At 52.3% G+C, this 20,819-nt stretch overlaps 1 protein-coding gene across 4 annotated transcripts in view; it reads right to left on the bottom strand.

The window, feature by feature from the left end:
- The window catches only part of HEG1 (heart development protein with EGF like domains 1), a 59,103-nt gene extending 42,277 nt beyond the window's left edge, over window positions 1–16,826 (bottom strand). For 2 of the 4 annotated variants that reach the window (XM_063340880.1, XM_063340881.1), the window contains exon 1: window positions 12,462–12,855. In XM_063340880.1, the coding sequence (XP_063196950.1) occupies window positions 12,462–12,654 (193 nt within the window). In that variant the 5' untranslated portion in view covers window positions 12,655–12,855. Of the gene's footprint in view, window positions 1–12,461; window positions 12,856–16,518; window positions 16,589–16,742 lie in introns of those variants that run through there. The other 2 variants (XM_063340882.1, XM_063340883.1) reach the window with 2 other exon arrangements.
- Between the last annotated feature and the right edge of the window lie 3,993 nt (window positions 16,827–20,819).

Below are 20,819 nucleotides of genomic sequence, written 5' to 3'. Positions count from 1 at the left end.
CAAAAGCCGTGCAGGGACTCAGCCCTGTGTCATTTCAACTTGTGCTCCCATCCGAGGGCAGCGCTGCTGGAGACTGTCAGACGGCTCGGGGAGGAAGTCTCCTGGCAGGGCTCCACCAAAGTGGAGTTGCTAGGTCACTGGAACAATAAAAAGGCAAGAAAAAACATCCTGGCTGCAAAAAAGAAAGGGGAAAAAAAAAAAAAAAGGGAAAAAAAAAGCCACGGCAGTGTGTACAGTGCTGGTTAAGTGGAAAGAAATGGGGCTGGAGGGAGCAGGACGATGCCGCTGCTGGCTTTTGTAAGCATGTGACTTAATTTCTAACACGGACCTTTCTCCAGAGCTCTCACGTGAATAATTCCAGAAACCTGGAATTTGTCTGCAAGGTTTACAACTAGTAAAAGTCTCACATGGGGCAATATTTCCAGGCAAGCTAGCCCGCTGCTGCTACGCAGAGATTAATTACCCTTCGCCTATTAACCAGGGCATCACAACCCAGCGTATGACCTTCTCGCACCATCACACCCCCCCAGCAGCTGCCTGCGTTCATTGAAACTGGGTAAGATAAGAAAACTGCCTCCAAGCGGGGACCTATTTCGGCAATAAGGGGGTGAGCAGCCACACAAGGTGCAGAGCTCTGCGCCGCGCCGGGGCTCGGGCTCCTGCGTAAGGAAAGGCGCTAGCAGCCTACAAGCTGCAGGATGAAATTTTGCTTTCTGCAAAGTTCAGTTTCAAGGCCAGAAGGGAGCATTAGCTCATTCTGTCTGACCTCATGTATAACCAAAGTCATTCCGTGTAGCTTATTTACTCCCGCTATAAGCTCAGTGACTTGCGTTTGACTTAAAGGGATCTTGCAGGGAAAAAAAGACCTCCAAACTATCGGTATTTGTGATTATTTGGGATTGTGCTTAAAACCACGAGAACTATGGGCTGAAGCACGGGTTTTTCTGCACAAAACCTCAACGCGATCAAAAAGCGATGCCCGGCGGTATGAAGCGTATGCGCAGCAGGAGCCACCCACCCCAGGAGCCGAGGACTCCGTCCCTTTGCCGATCCCAGGAGAAAACAAGGCCATATTTTCATGTCAGACTCTCGAAACAAAACCGCAGGTCCCTGCTCCAAAGTGGTCTGAGCCTAGGAGCTGCTTCCCACAGCCAGGAAGGGACAATAAATACCGGGAAGATGGAGGAGGAAGTAGGAAAAGGGATGCTGCCATGCCAAGAGACCACGTCGGGAGCTGCCACGGACTTCCAGCAGCCGGGTGATGCTGCCCACCACTGCAGGGTGGGCTTTGGTCCAGGTGTCCTGACCGGAGCCTCGCTCCAGCAATGCACTTAAGAAGAGCTCCCCAGGGAACTATTCTCTGTGCTTAATGCTAAGCACGCGCCAAAGAGCTTTGCTGGCCAGTGGCCACACCAGGGATGATGACCAACCTGGGAACCGAGCAACTTCTCAAGGACATGGTGGGGACAAGAAGGATGCAGGGCCCTGTCGGATGCAGGAGGATCACAAGGCCACCACGGGGTGGATGCATTTTGGTGACCCACAGATACAAGGCTCGCAGGGTTCTTCCCTCCACGTAGACAAGCAAAATCCAACCCCATCCCAGGGGAAAAGTGATGGCAGCCCAAGCCTTACACCCAGCTCAAGGTGGGTTGCAGGGCATGGTGTCGTGGCAGTGGGAACCATGGATGCTCTCGTGGCTCCTACTCTTCCACCAAGGGATGGTGAGACTCGGGAGGGGATGGAGAAAAAAGCAAGCAGGCAAAAATATAAAGCAGCTTAAAGAGAAATTAATCCCCAGAAGAGATAAGGGCCCCCACTTCCCTTCCCCCATCTGCTGCGAAGGGATGATGATCTAAATCGCATTTCCTAGATGACACCGCACCGATCTGCTGCCGGAAGCAGCGGTGGCAGGGCTCAGGATGGCGCCGAACCTCTTTCTTCCAGGGGATGAGCCAGGTTCTTCCCTGCTGACACCCACTGACTGGTCACCACTGCCACCGCAGCGGAGCAGCGTGCCCCGGGCTGGCTGGAGCACACGTCCCTCCCACTGTCCCCCACCACTCTCCCACTGCCTCTGCAGTCACACGTTTCCTTTCTGAGAACCGTGGGGGAAGGGATTTACCATTTCCAGTCCCGTTCTGCACATGTTTTGGGGAGGCTGAAAACAAGACGCTTTCGTCTGGCTGCATGTGGGTCTCTGCTCTGCAGCCGGCAGCCCCGCGGCCGAGCCCTGCAGCCAGCGATGGAAATGGGTGATGGAGAAGGGCAGGATCAGGCTGTCACCCTCCGAGCTGTCAGTGGAGTCAGGGTCAGGTGGCTGGGCGCTGTGTGCTGAGCCAGGCAGCGCAGAGCATCAAGAGGCCAGAAATTTGTGCCCAAACCCCATCTGCCCACAGGCTGACCCATGTTACCCAGCATAGAGCCACCTCACACCAACTGCCTTGGCACGCTCTTGCCATCAAGTGACTGTCAACTTCGGTGTTAACCCAGCATGTGACACGGCTTACCCAGCACCGTACGATCTCCAGGCGTGCCAGCAATTTGCAGAACAGGATTATGAGGATCTCTGTCTGCACAGTATGGACCATTCTCAGTGGCCATGAAATTGCTCGCGCTCCCATTCCCCAGGTCAGAAGCCACCTGGTCCTCATCCGGCTTTCTTCATGCATCAGATTTGCTCCACGTCCCTCAGAAAAGACCATCTTCGCAATTATTCTGCACTCTCTGATCAAGTTTCCCTCCTAAGAAACATCCTTTCAAAGGGCTTTTATCTGCAGGGTTGGCTGCCAGTCTAATACTGCAGCCCCATTCTGTATTTGCTGAAAGAGCTGATAATATCCTAAAAAGAATTAACATTTAGATGTTAGTCCGGTAACTGAATCTGAATCAAACAATGATGACTGTTCAAATGCCTAAAGCTACCCAGGGGTATTTTCCTTTGAGCTCTTCCAAGCTTGTACCAGGGGTGAGGAGCTTTCTAAAGATGCCTTTGTGAGCACCAGCTACTGAAACCCTTCTCCTTGTCCCGCCAGACACAGATACAATTATGCCCAGCTCCGGCACAAAGATAAAGGCTGAATTACAAGAGCAGTATTATGCTCCACAATCAGGGTCCTTGATTCCAATTGACAAGGAAAGCAAATCATGCGCAGTTGGCTTGCTGATGTTGCCACTCCTGGAAATTCATTCCCATCACAGGGGTAGAAATTATTAGTTCAATACACAGGGTTACCTCTTGCGTTACCTCCCCAGATTGCTAAATTACCTTAGCTTGTCAGTTCATGAGATCTTCCAACTTATGCAGGGTCAAACCTGGCCACCACTTGTATGGGATATCTTTCTTTGCAGAAGGTTTAACTACCAGCTGCTACAGTTTCTCTGATAAGAAAGTGTTTTCTTACCTATAATGGCATGGGTGCAGCGGGACAGCTATTCAGAGAAGCTGTGAAGCCTTTCTCTGGAGTAAATTTTTGAAAACCCGTAAGATAAACATCTTCTGAGGTGATCCTGCAAGGGGAGATGTCTCGAGATCCCTTGGGAGCTATCTTGAGATCCCTTCCAGACATGCCTTTTGCTTTTATAGAGTGGTCAAAAAAACAAACAAAACCAAAAACCCCTCAAATATCCAACCTCCATCCCTCAACTTATGCCCACTCCTCCCCCCAAGACAGGTCCTGCCACCCTGGGTGGGCTGCAGTACCCTGCTGCTAGGCTATCACAGAAGGTATCTTTCCAATTATATATTGAAGCCAAATCTTCAACGTAGTGTGATTCATCCCCGCTTCAGTGAAATTCAACAGAGCATGACATTTCACGGCAGTCCTCGGGGCTTAAGAGATTTTCCACAAGAGGAAGGGTGTTAACGCCAGCATCCTAACAAGCGGTGACGTGGATAATTGTGCTCTATAGATCCAAATTCCTCTTGTCACTCCAGATGCAGAAGTGCCTTTTAGTATGCTCTTCAGGAAAAGAAAGAGCCCTCCTTTGCTACTGTCAACCCAAAGGAGCCTGTCCATCAGTCAAAAACTCCTGCACAGAGTTTCTTCCATGGCCTGGAGATCCCTGAGGGAATCTGAGGGTGGTTCTGGTAGCAGAAATGACAACGATGTCCGCCTTGTTAAAGAGGCAAGAGGTCAGACCTATTCCTGTAATGGCCTTCAAAACCTCTTTAAACACCATGCTGAAAAATGCTGAGAAAAACGCCCTGAATGCGTGTGTGCAACACAATGTCCTCTGGGAGATGCAGCCTGGGCTACACCCCGGGGACAACCATTAACTCTGCCCAGTTAACCCTTCATCTATCAGACCATTTAAGATACCTCCTCAGTCCTTCCCCAGCCAGTTTCATCCCAGAGCTAAATTAGCTCAGGGTTAAAAAGAAAAGGATATTTTCTGTCCCAAACTTCAGCTGCAAGATCCTCGTTGCCATCCAACCACTGTGCAAAAGGTCCCTCCGACATCGCCGTGTTTGCCTTGGTGAAGGAACCGCAAAGGTCACGGCGTTTCCAGAGGACTTTCTGCCAGCGCTGAGTGGGGAGCCCGAGATGGGCTGCTCACGCAGAAGGGCCAAGGGAAGGACCTGCAGCATCTGGTCGCATCGCGATTGACACGGTCACCCTCAGACAGCTTAAACTGGCCACACCACCGTCGGGATGCTGAGAAGGCAGTTTTAAAAGCCCTCCTAGCTTCACGTCCTTGCCAAGATTGAAAAGGCAGATGGAGCTCGCTTCTCCCAGCGGAGAGTCAATCTGCCAAGGTCAAGGCGCTCGGACAAGGTATTCCGACAGCTGGGCAGAAAACAACGGGGTTCGCACCCAGGTTTCCTGCTGCACTGCCCAGCACTTCTTTGTGCACCCTCTCTTTTCCTAGCTGAGCAAGATGCTTAAGAGGGCTGCACTTCTGCAGACACCCGGGCAGAGCCCTGCCAAGCTGGAGTGTCTGAAACGGCCACTCCATCGGGACTCAAAAACCTCTGGAAAGCAGCTTTGAACTGGCGGCATTTTTAAATACAGCCAACCTGGACTTCTTGTGTGTCTCCTGCATTTGCAGCTCACCTTTTCAGGGGGTTTTTATCTGCCACCCCGCCATCCAGAAGCTCTTTTTCTCCCCCTCTAAGCGATCCTCCTGTAATGACAACTCCAGGGGTTGGGGTTTTAAGGAAAGCCAGCCAAATCCTAGGAGGCTCTCGACACAGATCCTGACTTCTGGCAGCAGCGCTCCCTCGCCCACAGCTGAGATGCTGGCTGCAGCTCGGGAGATGCTTAAGTAACCAACTGCAAAACTATTTATCAAATGATTCAAAGTCAAGGGCACGGCAGATGCAGAAGCAGATAGAACCCTCATCAACAGCCCTGCCTGTGCTGAGGACAAGCAACAGGGAATACCTTCATCCAAAGCCACGGGAGGGACTGGGGCATCAGGATGGGAGCAGCGACAGATTATAGGATATTTCCTATAAGCACCCAGCTTATTGGAAATAGGTTGGGGTTTTTTATTGCACTTCAGGCACTTTTGAAAAGATATTTTTTTTATCTATCTATCTCGTGCATTTTATACCGGTTTCTGAAGAGATGAAGCTCCTGAGACTGCATAATCTTATCCTCCTATCTATGTCCTGCGGTACACTGAAAAAAATAAGCCTGGAAGAGGCAGAGATAAGGCAGAGACCTCCAGGACAGCAAGTTCCTACAGGTTTCATGAAGATGGGACACTTTGCTCGCGAAGACTCCTGTGTCCAGCTTGGGGAGCTCCTGCACCCAGACCAAGGCAGGTCCCTGTGGTTTGGTTCACGCCCTGGCCGTGGGACCCGAACACACTCGGCACCCACAGAGCCCAAAATAAACCATGGCACACACTAACGCCACCCACCCCGTGGCGAGCAGAAGAGAGCAAACCACCGCTCACAGAGTAACTTCATCACCCTTGCATGGGTTTGCCCAAACGCTGGCGGCTCTAAACGTCAGCCTCTTTCTCCCCCAGTTTTACACAACCAGACTTTTGAGCCCAGTTAGTGGAAACCTTGCAGGTGCTTTACCTTCCTCCAGCTGATCCCTCTGCTCACCCTGGCTCTGCCTGCCCCTCCTCCAAGCTCCTCAGGACCAGGGGTGACTCTCACCACAGCCAGCACCCAGCTGAGATAAAAAAACCCCAAATTAACAGCAAAGAAGGGATGTGGCCCAAGGTGCTAAAATCTGCGGTGTAAACCTCACAGTATTCAGATCCTGCAAGAGGTCCTCATTTTAAGCAGGAACTGGATCTTATTCCCGTTTTCCCCAGTGCTCTGCCGAGCACTTCAGTAGACTGAGTCTGACAGCAGCGTTACTATAACACAGGCAACAGCCACGCTAACAGCTTGGAGGAGCTGAAGTTTACAGAGCTTCCTTTACTCGAGGGAACTGCATTTTTCTAAGATTATATTATTACTTGGGCTGGTCGCTCAGTAATGCAACATCATTTCCCTTTTGGGTGGGAAAGTTCTCTCCTCGTCCTCGGACGCGAATGATTTCAGCCTGAAAGGATGAATACGAACTCTCTGCATAATCGAAGAGGCATAAGTGAACCGTGCCCCTTGCTGAAGCAGCGGGATGTTACGGTACAACACCTGGGCGTTAAAAATATATAGCGATGGGTGTACACGCATCAGCTGTATGTAGGCAGAAAAGGGTGAGAGGGAAGGGTGGCCAGACGCGACAAAATCATTTTCTCCTAGATAGGCATCCACAGGCTCCATTCTTTCACTGAGCCTGCGCTCGTAGCCCTCTTGCATCTGCTCCAGATGAATATCCCAGCAAATGAAGCTCTAATATTTATGGAAACAGCAAATTACAATGCAAATGTCACAAAACTGCTCAGAGAAATAAAAATTTGAATTTGTAATTAGGTCTACTGCCGCTGAAAATTGGATTCTGCCTTTTATGCTCAGCCAATCAGGAAAAGAGAAAATCCGTATCGTATGACCTACATCTTCAATCGAATGTAAATAACAGGGCCTGTGGTTGGGTTAATAAGGCCTTGCGACGAGCTTGCTCACGAGGTACAGACTATGGATTTGGTATCAGACATATCAGGCGAATATTACGAACAACCAACCTTTCATTCGCTTGGAGCAACTTCTGACCCTCTGGCTGGTCCAGCGGCCCTGAAAGCTTCTTTGCACCATTGCAACAGCAGAAAGACACCACAACAGGTGCCAGGATCCGGCCATGCCTCTTTCCAGAGGAGCTCTGTGCGCGTCCGAGTGGATCAGCCCAAGCATGAATGATACTGTTTGTCTGCGCAGAGACACCCGAATCCACCCAGAGCCTCCTCACCCACCCCATACCCCAGAAACTCTCTTGAATCTACATGGGGGAGCAAAGCCAGAATCCAGAGGGTTGATGCTGGCTATCCATGATCCATCCAGCTCCGGATCATTTCCCCGAGGTATTTAGGAGGCTGCAGCCCTGCCCTGGGCACCCCATAGCTGAGCCCTACTGCTCCGTACCTGTCCTTAGTTTGGTACACAGCTACCATGGATGAGGAAGCCACAGCGCCAGACAGTGGGTCCTTCCAGCAGTGACTCCAGAAGAGCCAGAGACTTCGGGGGTGCCTTAATCTCTAACGCCACAGCACTGAAACACTATTGCTACACCGACAGGTGTTATTGGCTTGATTAACTTGTTAATTGAAATAGTTCTTTATTCTTGGGGGCGGGGGGAGTTATTAGTGTGGATGAATGCTTCATAAATAAAACCATCATGACCAGATTGATGCTCCTAAGGCCTCAGTCCCCTTCTGTACAGCCGTAAGAGCGGTGAGCAGGACCAGCAGCATCTCCTGCAGCAGCCGTGCACGGCCCTGGGGCCTGGGCTGGCTGTTGGCCCCCAACACGGACCTACAGTCTTTGGTCTCCCCTCTGGGCTTTGGTCTCCACTTCCACCCAAGGGACAGCCCAGCCCCGGGTTTGGTAGCTCACAGGACAGAGCAATCCCCTGCTCCTATTGCCCAGACACCTCCCGAAATCCCTTTTGCAGGATGGGCTGAACCGCTGCGGGTTTGAAGAAGCAGCTTTGCATTGCGGATGCACAGGCTCAGTCCCAGCCGTGGCAGCATCCCCTCGAGCTCTGCACTACAACCATACCAAGACCAACTGCCTTTCTCACCTGGTACCACACCGCCTCCGCTAAATGAGCATCATCCTCTGCCACCTCCTAGAGACATGATGGTGATGGAGCCATCAGCACCCTCACGGCGCTCAGCTGCTGTGACATGTCCCCAGTAGATGACCAGGATGGGGAGGATGGAGGCAGCACGCAGAGAGCTTGGGAGCTCAGTCACGGAGGGTTTCTGACTGCCAGCCCAAAAATTAGGATCTCTAAAAGCAGGTGAAGGAAGCAAGTTGTCCCAGAAATCCCACACTCCTCTGAACTCATCAGTATCTGCAGCTTTTGATACTGAAAATAATACTCCCTGAGGAAGGCACCCCTGCACCAGCAAGGCTGGCATCAGCCCCCGCAGACATGGCAACGAGCGTGTGTCTCCCTCGTCTTCCCAGCCACAAGCGAAAATTAAAGCTAATTAAATTATCCCTCTGAAGTGGCGATGGCTGCTGGAGCAGAGCGCGCTGTGAACGCCTGCTGAAGGGGCGCGGGCTGGCTCTGCCGGTTTGCTACTGGGAAATGGAACTTTGCGGCGAGCCCAATAACGGGCCTCAGCTGCAGCAGTTGTCCCCTCACCTGCTGTCCCCGGTCACAGCTTAGCACTCGCGTTCACTACGTCTGGAGGTGTAAATCAAAACGCATCACTACGTGCCCCCTGCCAGTCGGGTTACGCGATTATCTCTCGGGCTGTATTCATTTACCACTCAAATATCACGCAAAGTGCTTTCACAGACAGATGTGAACCCAGCCGGTCAGCACACAACCCTCGGCACCATCAGGGGCTCGGGACGGGGAAGGAGAGAGAAGCTGATCTCTTATCTCCCTCCTCTTCTGAAACACTTTTTTTTTTCCCCTTGTCTTTGCTTTTTAGCTTTTAATTATGCACCCCAAAGGAGCAGAGCTAAATCTGTATAACTCCAGGGACTTCACCAACCAAATCCACTTACAGCTCACACAGAGGAGCAGCGAAGATGCCCAAGAAAAGAAAACCCTTCAGCCTGCGGGTCTTCTGATAGCAATGCGGAGGCGTGGGAGGCGATCCTTCCCTGTCCTCACGCCGGAGGAGGAGGAAGCATCCTTCCTGCACCACCCGCGGTCACCTGAAATCCTCCCAAAGCCACACAGCAGCCTCTTACACCTCTCTGCATGGGGAGCCGGGCTTCTGCCCCCAGGAGCCGCAAAAATACATACTGTGAAAACTGAGGCAGATTTGGAAAGTAACACCATACCTTTGTGCAAACGGGCATCTTCCTCATCTTCTCCTCTCGCTCCTAAATTTGTTTTTTCCGCACACAGAAAGTTTCAGAGATAGAAAGCTGAAAACATACATAAATAAATGCAGACTGTTCTGTCCTTCTCAGAGGGTTGGGACATTTCTCCTAGCAGCCAGCCAAAATCTCTGCTGCAAGCTAAGCCGATTCCTTCTCGGGTGATTTCACACCTTATTTCCAGGGCTCCCACTGGGGAAGCGGCAAAGAAAGGTGGCAGCTGGCACTGGAGAGAGGGAGAAAGGACGGAAGGCCGGACACAGATGGCAGAAAAGCAGATCAACTTCTCAGGGCGAGCCCATTGCTGGCGGCCCCGCGCTGTGCCGGGCAGCATGGCAGGGCACCAGTGTGGGTCAGAAGTAAAGGGAAAAGGGATATTGCAGCCGCAGGAGGAGACCCCAGCCACAGTGACTTTATCGAGGGCTCGATGCCATCTCTGCTGTCCCCACGGCACCACTGGAATTATTCCCATTTTACAGATGGGAAACCTGAAACAAGGAGACCTGCAGGAGGACAGAGCTCAGAACCAGACCCCGGCAGACGGTGCCTTTCGGCTCGCCTGGCACCCGTGTAAAACAGCTGCCAGGAGGAACTTCACAGAGGGGTTTGATGCTGCTTTAACTCCACTCTCACCAGCTTTCTCACTTCCCACTTCACCTATTTTTTCCTCTCTTCCTCTCCCGCAGGATTCAGCCTGTACCTTAAACAACACGCGAAAGCCATCTGTCCTCACTTCTTCACCGGAGGAGCCCCCGGCGGGGCTGGCGGGGGGGTGGCAGATGCGGTCCGAGGCGCAGGCCGGCCGGGGAAGGCAGCGAAGGCTGCGCAGGGCAGCCCGGCTCCCTCCCCGCTCCCTCGCCCCACACTTTGTGAGAGGCTCAAAAGCCCCATTTCTACTCCCACTGCCTCACCATCTGCTCGCTAAGCCCTGCCTGAGAAAGGGCTTTTGCCGCCTAACCTCAGACTCAGTTTTTAAACGGAGATGTAATCTTCATTTCCACGTAGTGCCAGGGTGACGGGTTCACAAGAAATGCTCCCCCTCCCTAGCAGCTTCAAGCAAGAGTTTTCAAATATGAAAAACATCTCAGATCTCAGAGGGGCAGGAGCGGCGGTGAGACGGACAACAGGGATTTCTCAAAGCGTCGACAGCTCAACCTGAGAGTGATTTAGGAGCTCCCATCAGCCCGCTCCCATAACACCAAACAATTCCCTTGACTGACAAGCGTAGAGCTGTAGCTAACAGCGAGTGAATCGCGGCTGTCAGGACCCAGCGTAATTCATGATGCCGTTTGCTAGGGAGCGAGCTACTGCCGGGTTATTTATCACTCCTTCACGATGCATCCCCCCCGTTCCTTCTGGATGGGGCTGACGTGATTCACGAGCACCTGTAGCTGCCGAGCCCGGGCAGCTCGGAGCAAAGCCTCCACCGCTGAGCTGGGCGGCCAGATGCTGGTAGCCAGACAAATGGCTTTTCCAGCACGCGGACAGATAGTTTGAGCTTTTCAGACTCTTAACAAAGGAAACGCATTCCTCTGCTGACTCTCAGGAGTCATCAAGGTCACAGGAAAAGATGCCAGATTGAAAGCTGAGATGAAATTAAATAGTTTTTTCTGTCCACTGTGGAATTTGCGCAGCTCTCATCAAATAATAGGCGAGCACTTTGCTGGCAAGTTGCAGATTTTATCTCTGTGAGGTTGATAGCAGGTAAGACAGCGTTATTCTCTCCTGGTTTGGAGGACAAACTGACACTTGGAGTGGCACAAAGCGAGTGGCTGAGCTGGGAACAGACCCAAATCGCCTTCATTTCAGTGCAGTATCCTAGTCACCAGGCTGCTCTCACACAAACACTGTTAGTTAGGAGCTTTCTAATCCACTGCAGGGTACATTCCGGTCGATACCCCCAGCTGTACATTTGGTCTAGTGTGGATACATCTTACAAAGACACGCCTTAGGATTGTGCAGAAAACTAAGAAGTTATAAATGTAGTTTTCTCACATTTCCTGAAATTGTATAGCTCCATGAAAGTAAACTTAACCTCAAGTACCAAAGCATGATATTCTCTCCACGTCAGAAATTAAAAGATGAAATCTGACAGCCCAGCTCAGGCAGGCGATCAATCCTAAAACCTACTTAAAGCCTACACAGGACTAATTTGACATACTGGATTTCCTTATACCACCTGCAGATACCCAGCGCTTTCCAAAGTCATTGAGAATTAGTCATCCTTAGAGCTATGTGTCTTCTTCAGCAAGTAAGTGAACCAGTTTACCGGGCGACACTTGAAATGAACCCTGCTGTTTCTGGGAAAAATATGGTTCATCCTGTGCTGAAACCAAATCCAGCATCATTTGTAAAGCACCAAACTAGTCATTGCTCCTCATAACGACACTGTAGATGTGACATGCCAGAAAAAAATATGACTTTATATATGACTAATCTGACAGTCTGTGGGCGATGCAGAGAGAGAGAGGGTATTTATAGAGCTGATGGCATCTGTCCCCACACCTGGATGCGGGTCAGCACCTAAGGTGAGGTGAGGGCATGTCTGGAGATGAGCAATAGGCAACTCAAACCCTGAAGACCACTTATGAGAGCCACCAATTTCCCACCCGGGAACATTTTGACGGGTCGGACGCGTGTCGGGCATGCCCTTGGTACCCACCAGAGCCTGCCTTAAATTCCTCCGTGAAGTTCCCACCGCTCACCTTCGAGTCAGTCCAACCCAGCTACGGACGTGTTTACGGTTTCCCACCCACCCCACCATGCCTAAACCTTCACCCAACCATACCACGATGGGCTGGGGCAAGATTAAAAAGGGAGAGGGATTTTTTTTTTTAATTTTTTTTTTTTTGGGGGGGGTTGGGGAGCGGGGTTGCACTTCGCCGGGATGCTCGGTCGCGGTGCGGCGGAGAGCGTGCGGGGTCCCACGCTGCGCGGGGACCCGCGCAGCGTGGGACCCCGCCCGCTCTCCGCCGCACCGCGACCGCTTTGGGGACCAAATCCCATCCTCATCCCCATCCCCATCCCTATGGCCGAGGGGGGGGGCACTCACCCGGGCTGCCGGCGTGTCCCGCGGCGGGAGGCGAGCAAGGGCGGCCGAGACGGCTTCGGGACGGAGGAGAAGAAGAAGAAGGAGGAGGAGGAGGTGGAGGAAGAGGAGGAAGACGCCGTTGGGAAGCGAGGGGCAACGACCCGGCCGGCGGGACCAGCCCCAGCAGCAGCAGCAGGGTGCAGGCTGCCGGCATGGCGCTAGGGGTGGATGGATTAGGGGGGAAGGGGGCGGGGGGGGTGGGGGTGGGGGGAAGATTGTAAGGGGAAGGAGGTGGTTGTTCACATGCCCGGAGCGGGGCGATGAATAACCACGTAAATAGCGATTTTTTTTTTTTTTTTTTTTTTTAATTAATTCACGGTACCCCCCCCACCCCCGGGGCGGCGCAGAGGGCGGCCGCCCCGGGCCTTAAAAGTGCGGGGTGCCCATAGCGGAGGGGGTGAGAGGGGGCGGCGGAGGGTGGCGGGGGGGGGGCCCGGCCGGCAGCGGCAGCAGCCTGCGGCCAAGTGCCGGCGCCCGAAAGTAAAAGGGCAGGCGGCGGAGGCTCCTCCTCGGGCCTGACATCACCCAGCCGCGGCTCGGCTCGGCACGGCACGGCCCGGCTCCGTACGGCCCCCCCCGCCACCACCACCCCGCCCCGGCCCGGCCCCGAGCGGCCGCCCCCTCCCGCCCCGCGCAGCCGTCGGGCCGCCCGCTCCCTCGCCCGGCTGCGGGCAGCATCACCATCATCACTATTGTTGTTGTTATTATTATTGTTATTACTAATTGTCATTTTTTTAAATTAATTTTATTTTTACTTTCTTTGCCCTGATGCATCTCCCAGCCGCGCCGGGGCAAGCGGGAAACCCCCTTGTCCCCCCGCGTCCTTGTTCACCCCCCCTCTCCCCAAGCCGCCCAGGAGGTGCCGCAGCGTTCTCTCTACCGCGCTTAAATGCGGAGAGCGCGTAAATCCCGCGACCCGCTCAGCGGCTCCCGGCGGGGTGCGGCGGCCCCGCTCCCGGCACGGCCACCCCCCGGCACCGGGCACGGCCAGCATCCCGCTCCCGGGACTGCCACCACCCCCCGGCTCCGGACACGGCCACCATCCCGCTCCCAGGACTGCCACCACCCCCCGGCTCCGGACACGGCCACCATCCCGCTCCCAGGACTGCCACCACCCCCCGGCTCCGGACACGGCCACCATCCCGCTCCCAGGACTGCCACCACCCCCCGGCTCCGGACACGGCCACCATCCCGCTCCCGGGACTGCCACCACCCCCCGGCTCCGGGCACGGCCAGCATCCCGCTCCCAGGACTGCCACCACCCCCCGGCTCCGGACACGGCCACCACCCCCCAGCTCTGGGCACGGCCACCACCCCGCTCCCGGGACTGCCGCCACCCCCCAGCTCCTGGCACAGCCACCCCCTAGAGCTCCGGGCATGGCCACCGTCCCATTCCGGGCATGGCCACCGTCCCGCTCCCGGCACCCCACCCTGCTTTGTTTTCCAGGCCCTATGTGACATGGAAGTCCGTAGGAGCGAGCCAAAACAACCCGGCTGCCGGGGTCCCGCGTAGGGCTCCGGGGAAGTCTGCTCCGTTACACTCCCGTGCTCATGTTTGAGCTACGGGGAAACAAAGCCATCGATCGATCGAGTCCAGTATCATGTCTCTGGCTGCGACCAACACACCTTCTGAACCAGATGAAAACCTGGCCGTTGTGCGGCGCTCTGCTCGATTGAAAAGTTTCTCTCCAGATGAGTATGGTGAGCTTTAGATAGCCCCAAACTTAATTCCCATCAAAATCAAATCCTTGCCAAATAATTTCAACACTTGTATTGGTTATGAAGCTAACCCTCTCACTTTTAAATGGCAGCAGCAGCGTTTGAGGCTGCAGCTTCTTGCGGTGGTGAATTTCCCAGGCTGGGCTGTACGGGAGGCAAAGGATTTCCCTTCATTGTTCTGAAATTCCCCTTCATAACTTCATGCTCCTGGTTCTGCGAGAGAGCAGCACGCCACCGGAGCAGCAGGTCGGGCCCTGCCGAGGCTGCTGGCATGCCCACGCGCAGGGTTTAGCATCACGACCAAAATGTCCCTCCTCAGGGAACAGAAACTCATCCTGGGCAGCCTCTCCCCTCTGAGATCCTCCTGGGCCCTTTGCTTTTCCCTCAGGCTATTTCAGAATCAGGCTTAATTTCCACAAGCCAAGCAGAATCCGACCTTTCCGAGGGGGGTGACAAGTGACAACCCACCACATCCAGATAGCTGCAGCCGCGGGCAAACCCCAGATCTGGTCCACAGGCCCCCACTCCTCATTTCTCCCCTCAGCAAAAGCCGAAGTCAGTGACTGACTAACACAAACTCTCCTGAAAGCCTCTTTCCAGCCAAAAGGTGGCACTGATGAGCCCACACCGGCATGTCAATGACCTTGGCTTTCCCCAGCGACGGGACTTGGCCTTCCCTGGTGCTTCCTGCACCTTCCCACCCAGCTTTGCAATGAAGCACATTGCAAACCTTCGCCCTGGTGCTTGTGGAATCATAGATGAAAGCCCTGGAAAAGGCAGCCCTTTGAGGCACCCCTCTATCAACCCGTTCTTTATTCTACTCCTTACAACTTTTGGCATCATCTTGCTTCATATTTGTTTAAACTCAAGGAACCAGCCGAGCTAGTGTCAGTTGGGGAAGTACTATGTGTTAGGAAATGAAGCACAAACAAATCACAATGATACTTCTAATTATACATCCAAGTCCTGGCAACTGAGAACACCCAAGTGACCCAGAAGCCACCGGTAGTTACCACCAAGATGCATGATCCACAGAGGGACATCTTTAGGCTCCTTCAGCCTATGTCAATGTACTTATCCATTCTGTGTAGGATACGTTGTGTGAGAAAAGCTTCCTAATCGCTAAGATGGGGAGACCAGTACACAACTAAGTAACGTGCCACCATGGGACCGAGTTGAGTTAAAGCTCAGGTGAAGATCGGTGAAGTATTTTGATACTTTGGGAGATGGAGCAGGGCGCGTAGAGCAGCAGCTCAAATACTTGGGGATAACTTTATACATGAAATGCAGAACTCCATGTTATCAATTCCTAAGATAATATCAGTAATAATTATAATGCTTCAGAAACTTTTGTTAGACCCTGGAACGAAAAGTCTTGCCAAGAAACAAGTCTGCCACTTTCCTACATCCTTTAACTTCATGATACAGGTGAGGCAGCAGGGGGGCAGAGAAACCTCCCCGAGGTCAGCAATACGCCATCAGGGCTGTGTGGGGTAAATCAAAGCTAAACCCAGCCCTGACGTGAAAGGGATGCTCCTGCATCCGCTCATTCTCAAGCTTGAGGGCCGTAACACCGAGCCTGGAGCTGTCATCCCTCTCCGCCCACCTTTCCCAAGAGAATTCCCCGACCTCTAAGCCACATAGCAGCTCCCTGCTCCTACTGCATCCTCCCAAGCTGTAAATCCAAGCAGCAGGAAGCACAGTATCGAATGCTTTTCCAAAAGAAAAAAAAAAAAAAAGTCTCAATAAATTCTTCCTACTGTTTTACTCAACGGGCGCATCGCGAGCAATAGCAGAAGCAGGAAAACGCAAAACAAACGTTGCCGAAAGAAACACCGGTGCCTGTACCGAATGGCTCTGTCTCCCCGTGCATCCATAGCATGACCCATGGAGCTGTGAGCAGCGAAGACCTGGATTAACCCCCTCCAGGGTGGGGGGGGCAGATAGCACCCTCTCCTAAATTGCCATTAAACCCCCCCGAGCTGCTGTAACGCTGGATCTCTGAACCAAATGGGGCATTTGTGACCATCAGGAGGGTGACCATGAGGGCCGTACACCCGTACGCACCACCAGCACCAAGAAACGCCGACCAAAGAGCCCTGCGCTGCCCGTGAACCGTCCGCTTCCCGACACAGCTTCATATAGGTGGGAAAACCGACCGCCCGTCTATCCGGTGGTACCCGGGGTGGCCCGTTGCAGCGCCCGACACAGACGGCAGCGCGGAGGCTGCTGCCTTCGCCGTCCCCTGCTGGGGCAAAAGCCCCGCAGTGTGAACTCGTGTGTTTAAACCAGTGTTTACCATGAGAAAATAATCTCTCTCCTCTCTCCGCCACGGTTCCAGTCACGAGCAGCACATTATTCACAAGCACCTGGAAGGAAACACCGATATTCAGGCAGTTTCAGACTTCCCAAATGCATCCCTCTCCCTGCCTCCCCCCGCCCCCCAAGTGCTTAATTTGCCAAGGTTTAGTGGCTGTAAATTTAAAGCGACTGTGTTTTCCTGCCATGTTGTTTTACTCCTACCTTCGCTGCTTCGTAAGGAATATCCCTGCACTGAAGAAGGCAGTTCATGACTGATATTTTTGAGCTCCAGCTCCAACAGCCACACGAAAACATGGAAAAGATCAAAAATCTCCCCCCCTTTTTTTTTTTTTAAAGTGGATTCTTTTTTTTTATCCACTGGGGCTGCAGAGGGTAGTGTGTTGGGGATACCCCCCCTGCCACCCGCATACCATGTTAAACACCCTCCTGCAAGGCTGGGGAGGAAGCATCGGCAGCAGGAGGAGGAGGAGGATGCGCTGCAGCAGGATGAAGGTGGCTGCATGGAGCAGGAGAGCCCAGCGAAGGCCACCGGCGCTTGGCTTTTCCTCACGTGGTCCTGGAGTTGTTTATCACCGTGGCACGACTGCACGCTCCGCTGCCGCATCCCGCTAATAATGGTTTCCGGGCAGCTCCGGGCTGCGGGCTGCTCCCCTCCCTCCTTCAGAGCACAAAACTAATAGGGGATTTAAATGCATGAAATCGTGCCTGAGGAGTCGGAGGGACCAGGCAAACCCTGACGTAAAGCGATGCCACCACATCCCCCTGAAAGAGGCTGTGACCTCAAGACTCTCCCCAAATTATATATAAAGTGCATTTAATGCTTCCGTCTGAGACCAACCAGCGCGTTCGAGACACGAAGGAGCTTAAAAACAAACAAAATGACAGCAACCCAGGAAGCCTTAAAACGTAACTGCGTAAAACATGATTGATATCGTACATTGATCCACTGAATCCCACCCATCACCGTGTTTTGGGGCAGGAAAAACATAGTTTGTTTTTATTTTACCTTGATTTGCACTTTCCAGGTCCAGGGGCTGGAGAGAGATGACCGAATTTACCCAGTTCTGCATTTTTTCAGTCTGAAATCACCGACCCCCCCCCGCCCCACCCCACCCCACCCCCCCAAAGGCCTCTACAGAAGAGGCATCTCTGTAGCACTTCGTCAGGATTAGTGACCGGTCCCTTCTCTCCGGTTCTATAGGAGCCTTCCGCGGCCCCGGCCAATGTCATGAAACTCCTGCAGCTCCCTTGAAACTCAGCCCAGATCTGTCCAAAACTTGGATCAGGCTCATAAACCTCAGACCAGTTTTAAGCTGATGATGAATTAAGGTACAAAGTGAGTATTTTTTACTCCTGGAATTTGTTATTAAAAGTCCTGAGTTTCCAAAGTGGACAGATAGTTCCTAACTGAGTAATTAATTACCTTCCTCATCTCCTCTCCATGCTGTAAAGCCATCCATTAATGGATCCCAATCATCCAAAAGGCACTTAGTACCTGACCATTTTTCTTGAAATTTTGGGGTTGGTGGTATTTTATTGATTTATTTTCACAAGAACTGCTTGCCTTGTACCTCCCTTGGAAGCAGCTGGTTCCAGATACTTGACATTTGGAGGTCAGGATGGATACGGGTCTTGTGATCTCTTCTCATCCCTCACAGAAAAATGCACAACAAATTAAAATGACGTTGCATTTTGAATCCTGACCTGGAAATAAAACCCGTATTTTCTTGGGGGGGGAGAAACAAAAAAACCCCACCCTGTCATTTAAATCGTGCTGGAAAGAACCAATTCTAAATTTCTGATTTATTTCTTTTAGGCCCCTTTTCAGCCAAGCTCTGGTTTGGAGCGCGTCAAGAAAACCCTGGATATTTCAGAGTTGAGAAAAACAGTGCACAGCAGCGCCCTTAAAATCCAAAACCAAGCCCCTGACAAAGTTTATGAGCAACATTTGGATCCGATAAAGTTACAGGTGCGCTCCTTGCCCGCTGCGTTTCTAAGAGCGTGCCAATGCTTCCATTCGCTCTCGCACGAGGGGGGCAAATCCCAGGTATTGGGGGGGTATGTGCATGAAAACCATGTGAAAAAAGCCACGAGGAGCAGAAGGCAGGAAGGGAAGGAGCCTCTCTTGTGCCATGTGGGCTTTAAAGCTATTTATTTCTAGCCTGCAGTTTGCTGCTAGAGCCTCTCGTCCGTAGCTTTTAAGGCTGTTACCACTGAGGTCTCACCTCGTCTCAGGTTTAAGTGATGCTATGCCAAATCCGGGTCTCGGCAACACACCACTGTGAAGTCAGAAATATAAGCAAGTCCATTATATACCTCATTTATACAAGGTTACCGATTTTATAGGCTGTCTAAAAAATTTTCTCTCTTTGATCGCAGCAATTTTCTTTTCTAAAATTCACCAGGCAAGGGCAATAATTCAAATAAACCCGGTTTCCCACTAGCCTTAAGTGTTCATCCTAGGCTGGCTCCTGGGATTCAGGAAATCTCTGCCAACCTTGCAGGTATGAGTATGACGCTGCTTAAGAACCTCTGCCTGTCTGAACCAGAGGCGCGTGGGCCAGAGCATTCCAGGTCCTGGGGCACAGAGGGCCCCTCGTGCCTAAATTCAGCCACGCACAAAAGCATTATTTCATATTTTGTCATCATTCTTTGCTACTTCGACACCGTGGTCACCACTACCTGTAATGAATAAGTGACCGTGGCCGGTGCATGATTTTTTCGGCCACCACGCACAACAAAGTGCATCCAAGGAAACTCAAAGCTAATCAAGAAAGAGCCAAGAGTGCAGGAATAAAAGGATGGATTTGAACTGAACTATGGGTTTAAGGGGCTTGGTTTTCCCTGTGCAGACTCCTGACGGGATGCACAGGCAGATTCAGGGGGATTACGATGATTTATACCGAGGAGCTGTCTCTTAATGCCAATATCACAATAAAACTTCACTTTTTCTCCTGCCCATTCTTAGTCTTGGCTGTTTGCGATGCAAGTTTTTTTTGAAGCAAAAGATCCTGATTCCCGGACCTTTTTAGTGCTGCAGGATCACAAAAGCAGCACGAGCTTCCAGGCAATACTGCAAGGCGAGTAATAAAATATTTATCCTCCACTGTCTTCTGTGCTTGTATGCTCTGCAAAGGAAGCCATCAAAACTAGAGCCACCAATTTGCAGCTGGAGTCTTCAAAAAGAAACAAACCCAGAGCTTTTACATTCACATCTCTCTCAAAAGCAAGTGTTTTTACACCCTGACCCATTGCAAAACCTTCTAATTTCTTACATAATAATCATTAAAAAAATTAAATTTCCAACTGAAAGTAATTGCAGATTATAACAAAGCTTCTGTGGTTCAGAAGATACAAGGACCTTTTCGTAATGACATTAACCAAGCTGCAACCTCTGTGATGCTCAGAGCTGGGTCCCAAACCCACCTTCAGGGAACCTGAAGCTTCATGAAAGCCAGAGCACCTGGAGTCACAGCCTGGCTCCTGGGAGGGGTGAAAGCAGCACGTTCCCACTCACGGCATCGATCCCCACCCCCATTTCTTCCCATTAACCACTAAATGTGAAGCTGATAAATCCCTACCCCTCATTTCACACATTTTTTTAGAGTGCTACCGAAGCTACAGACACTTTTGACACAACACCCCAATCTTTGGCAATGCGACTGCTCGCTCTTTCTTGCTGGAAAAGCTTTCATGTGCAAAGTCCTGCGTACCCGTATGGCCTGAACTCGTCGCGTCTCCACCGACACACAATCTGTGGTGTTATTGGTGCTAAAACAAGGCTTCCCTCCACTCTTACCGTTAACTACGCCAAAGCTAACGCTGCAGGAAAGGTCAGCACGTCCCTTTTCAAGCATTAAACGTGAAAGTTGCTCTACTTATAACCTGTAACAGCAGGAAGGAAACCAGCCCTATGCGATGCCTCCCTCCCTTGCAGGTAGGAGGGGAGGAAAGGACCAGGTGCCCGTACTCACCAGGTGATGGAGGGAGCTGGTTCCTGCTGGGCTGGTGGTGCCAGTGGAGGAGGTGGAAAAGTTCCTCCACCAGCAGCACGTGGAGCCCAAAAAACAGAATACCCCGTCACGATGTGCTCCGCAGACCATCTCCTCTGCTGCCAGGTCCCCATCGCAGCTATTGCCATCCAGCGCTGATGCCAGCCCTGCTGCCGCCTTTTCCCAGGAATACGGAGGCACCATCCCTGCACCCCGAGCCCTCCGGACAGCCTCTCAATGGGTCCCTGGCCCAGCGCGGTGCCTTCCTCTGGCAGCTGGACGAGGC

This window comes from Chroicocephalus ridibundus, chromosome 7, assembly GCF_963924245.1.
Source record: "Chroicocephalus ridibundus chromosome 7, bChrRid1.1, whole genome shotgun sequence".
NCBI classification, from domain to species: domain Eukaryota; kingdom Metazoa; phylum Chordata; class Aves; order Charadriiformes; family Laridae; genus Chroicocephalus; species Chroicocephalus ridibundus.
The sequence above is the reverse complement of the archived record's forward strand: the minus strand, read 5'-3'. Positions and strand labels throughout refer to the sequence as shown.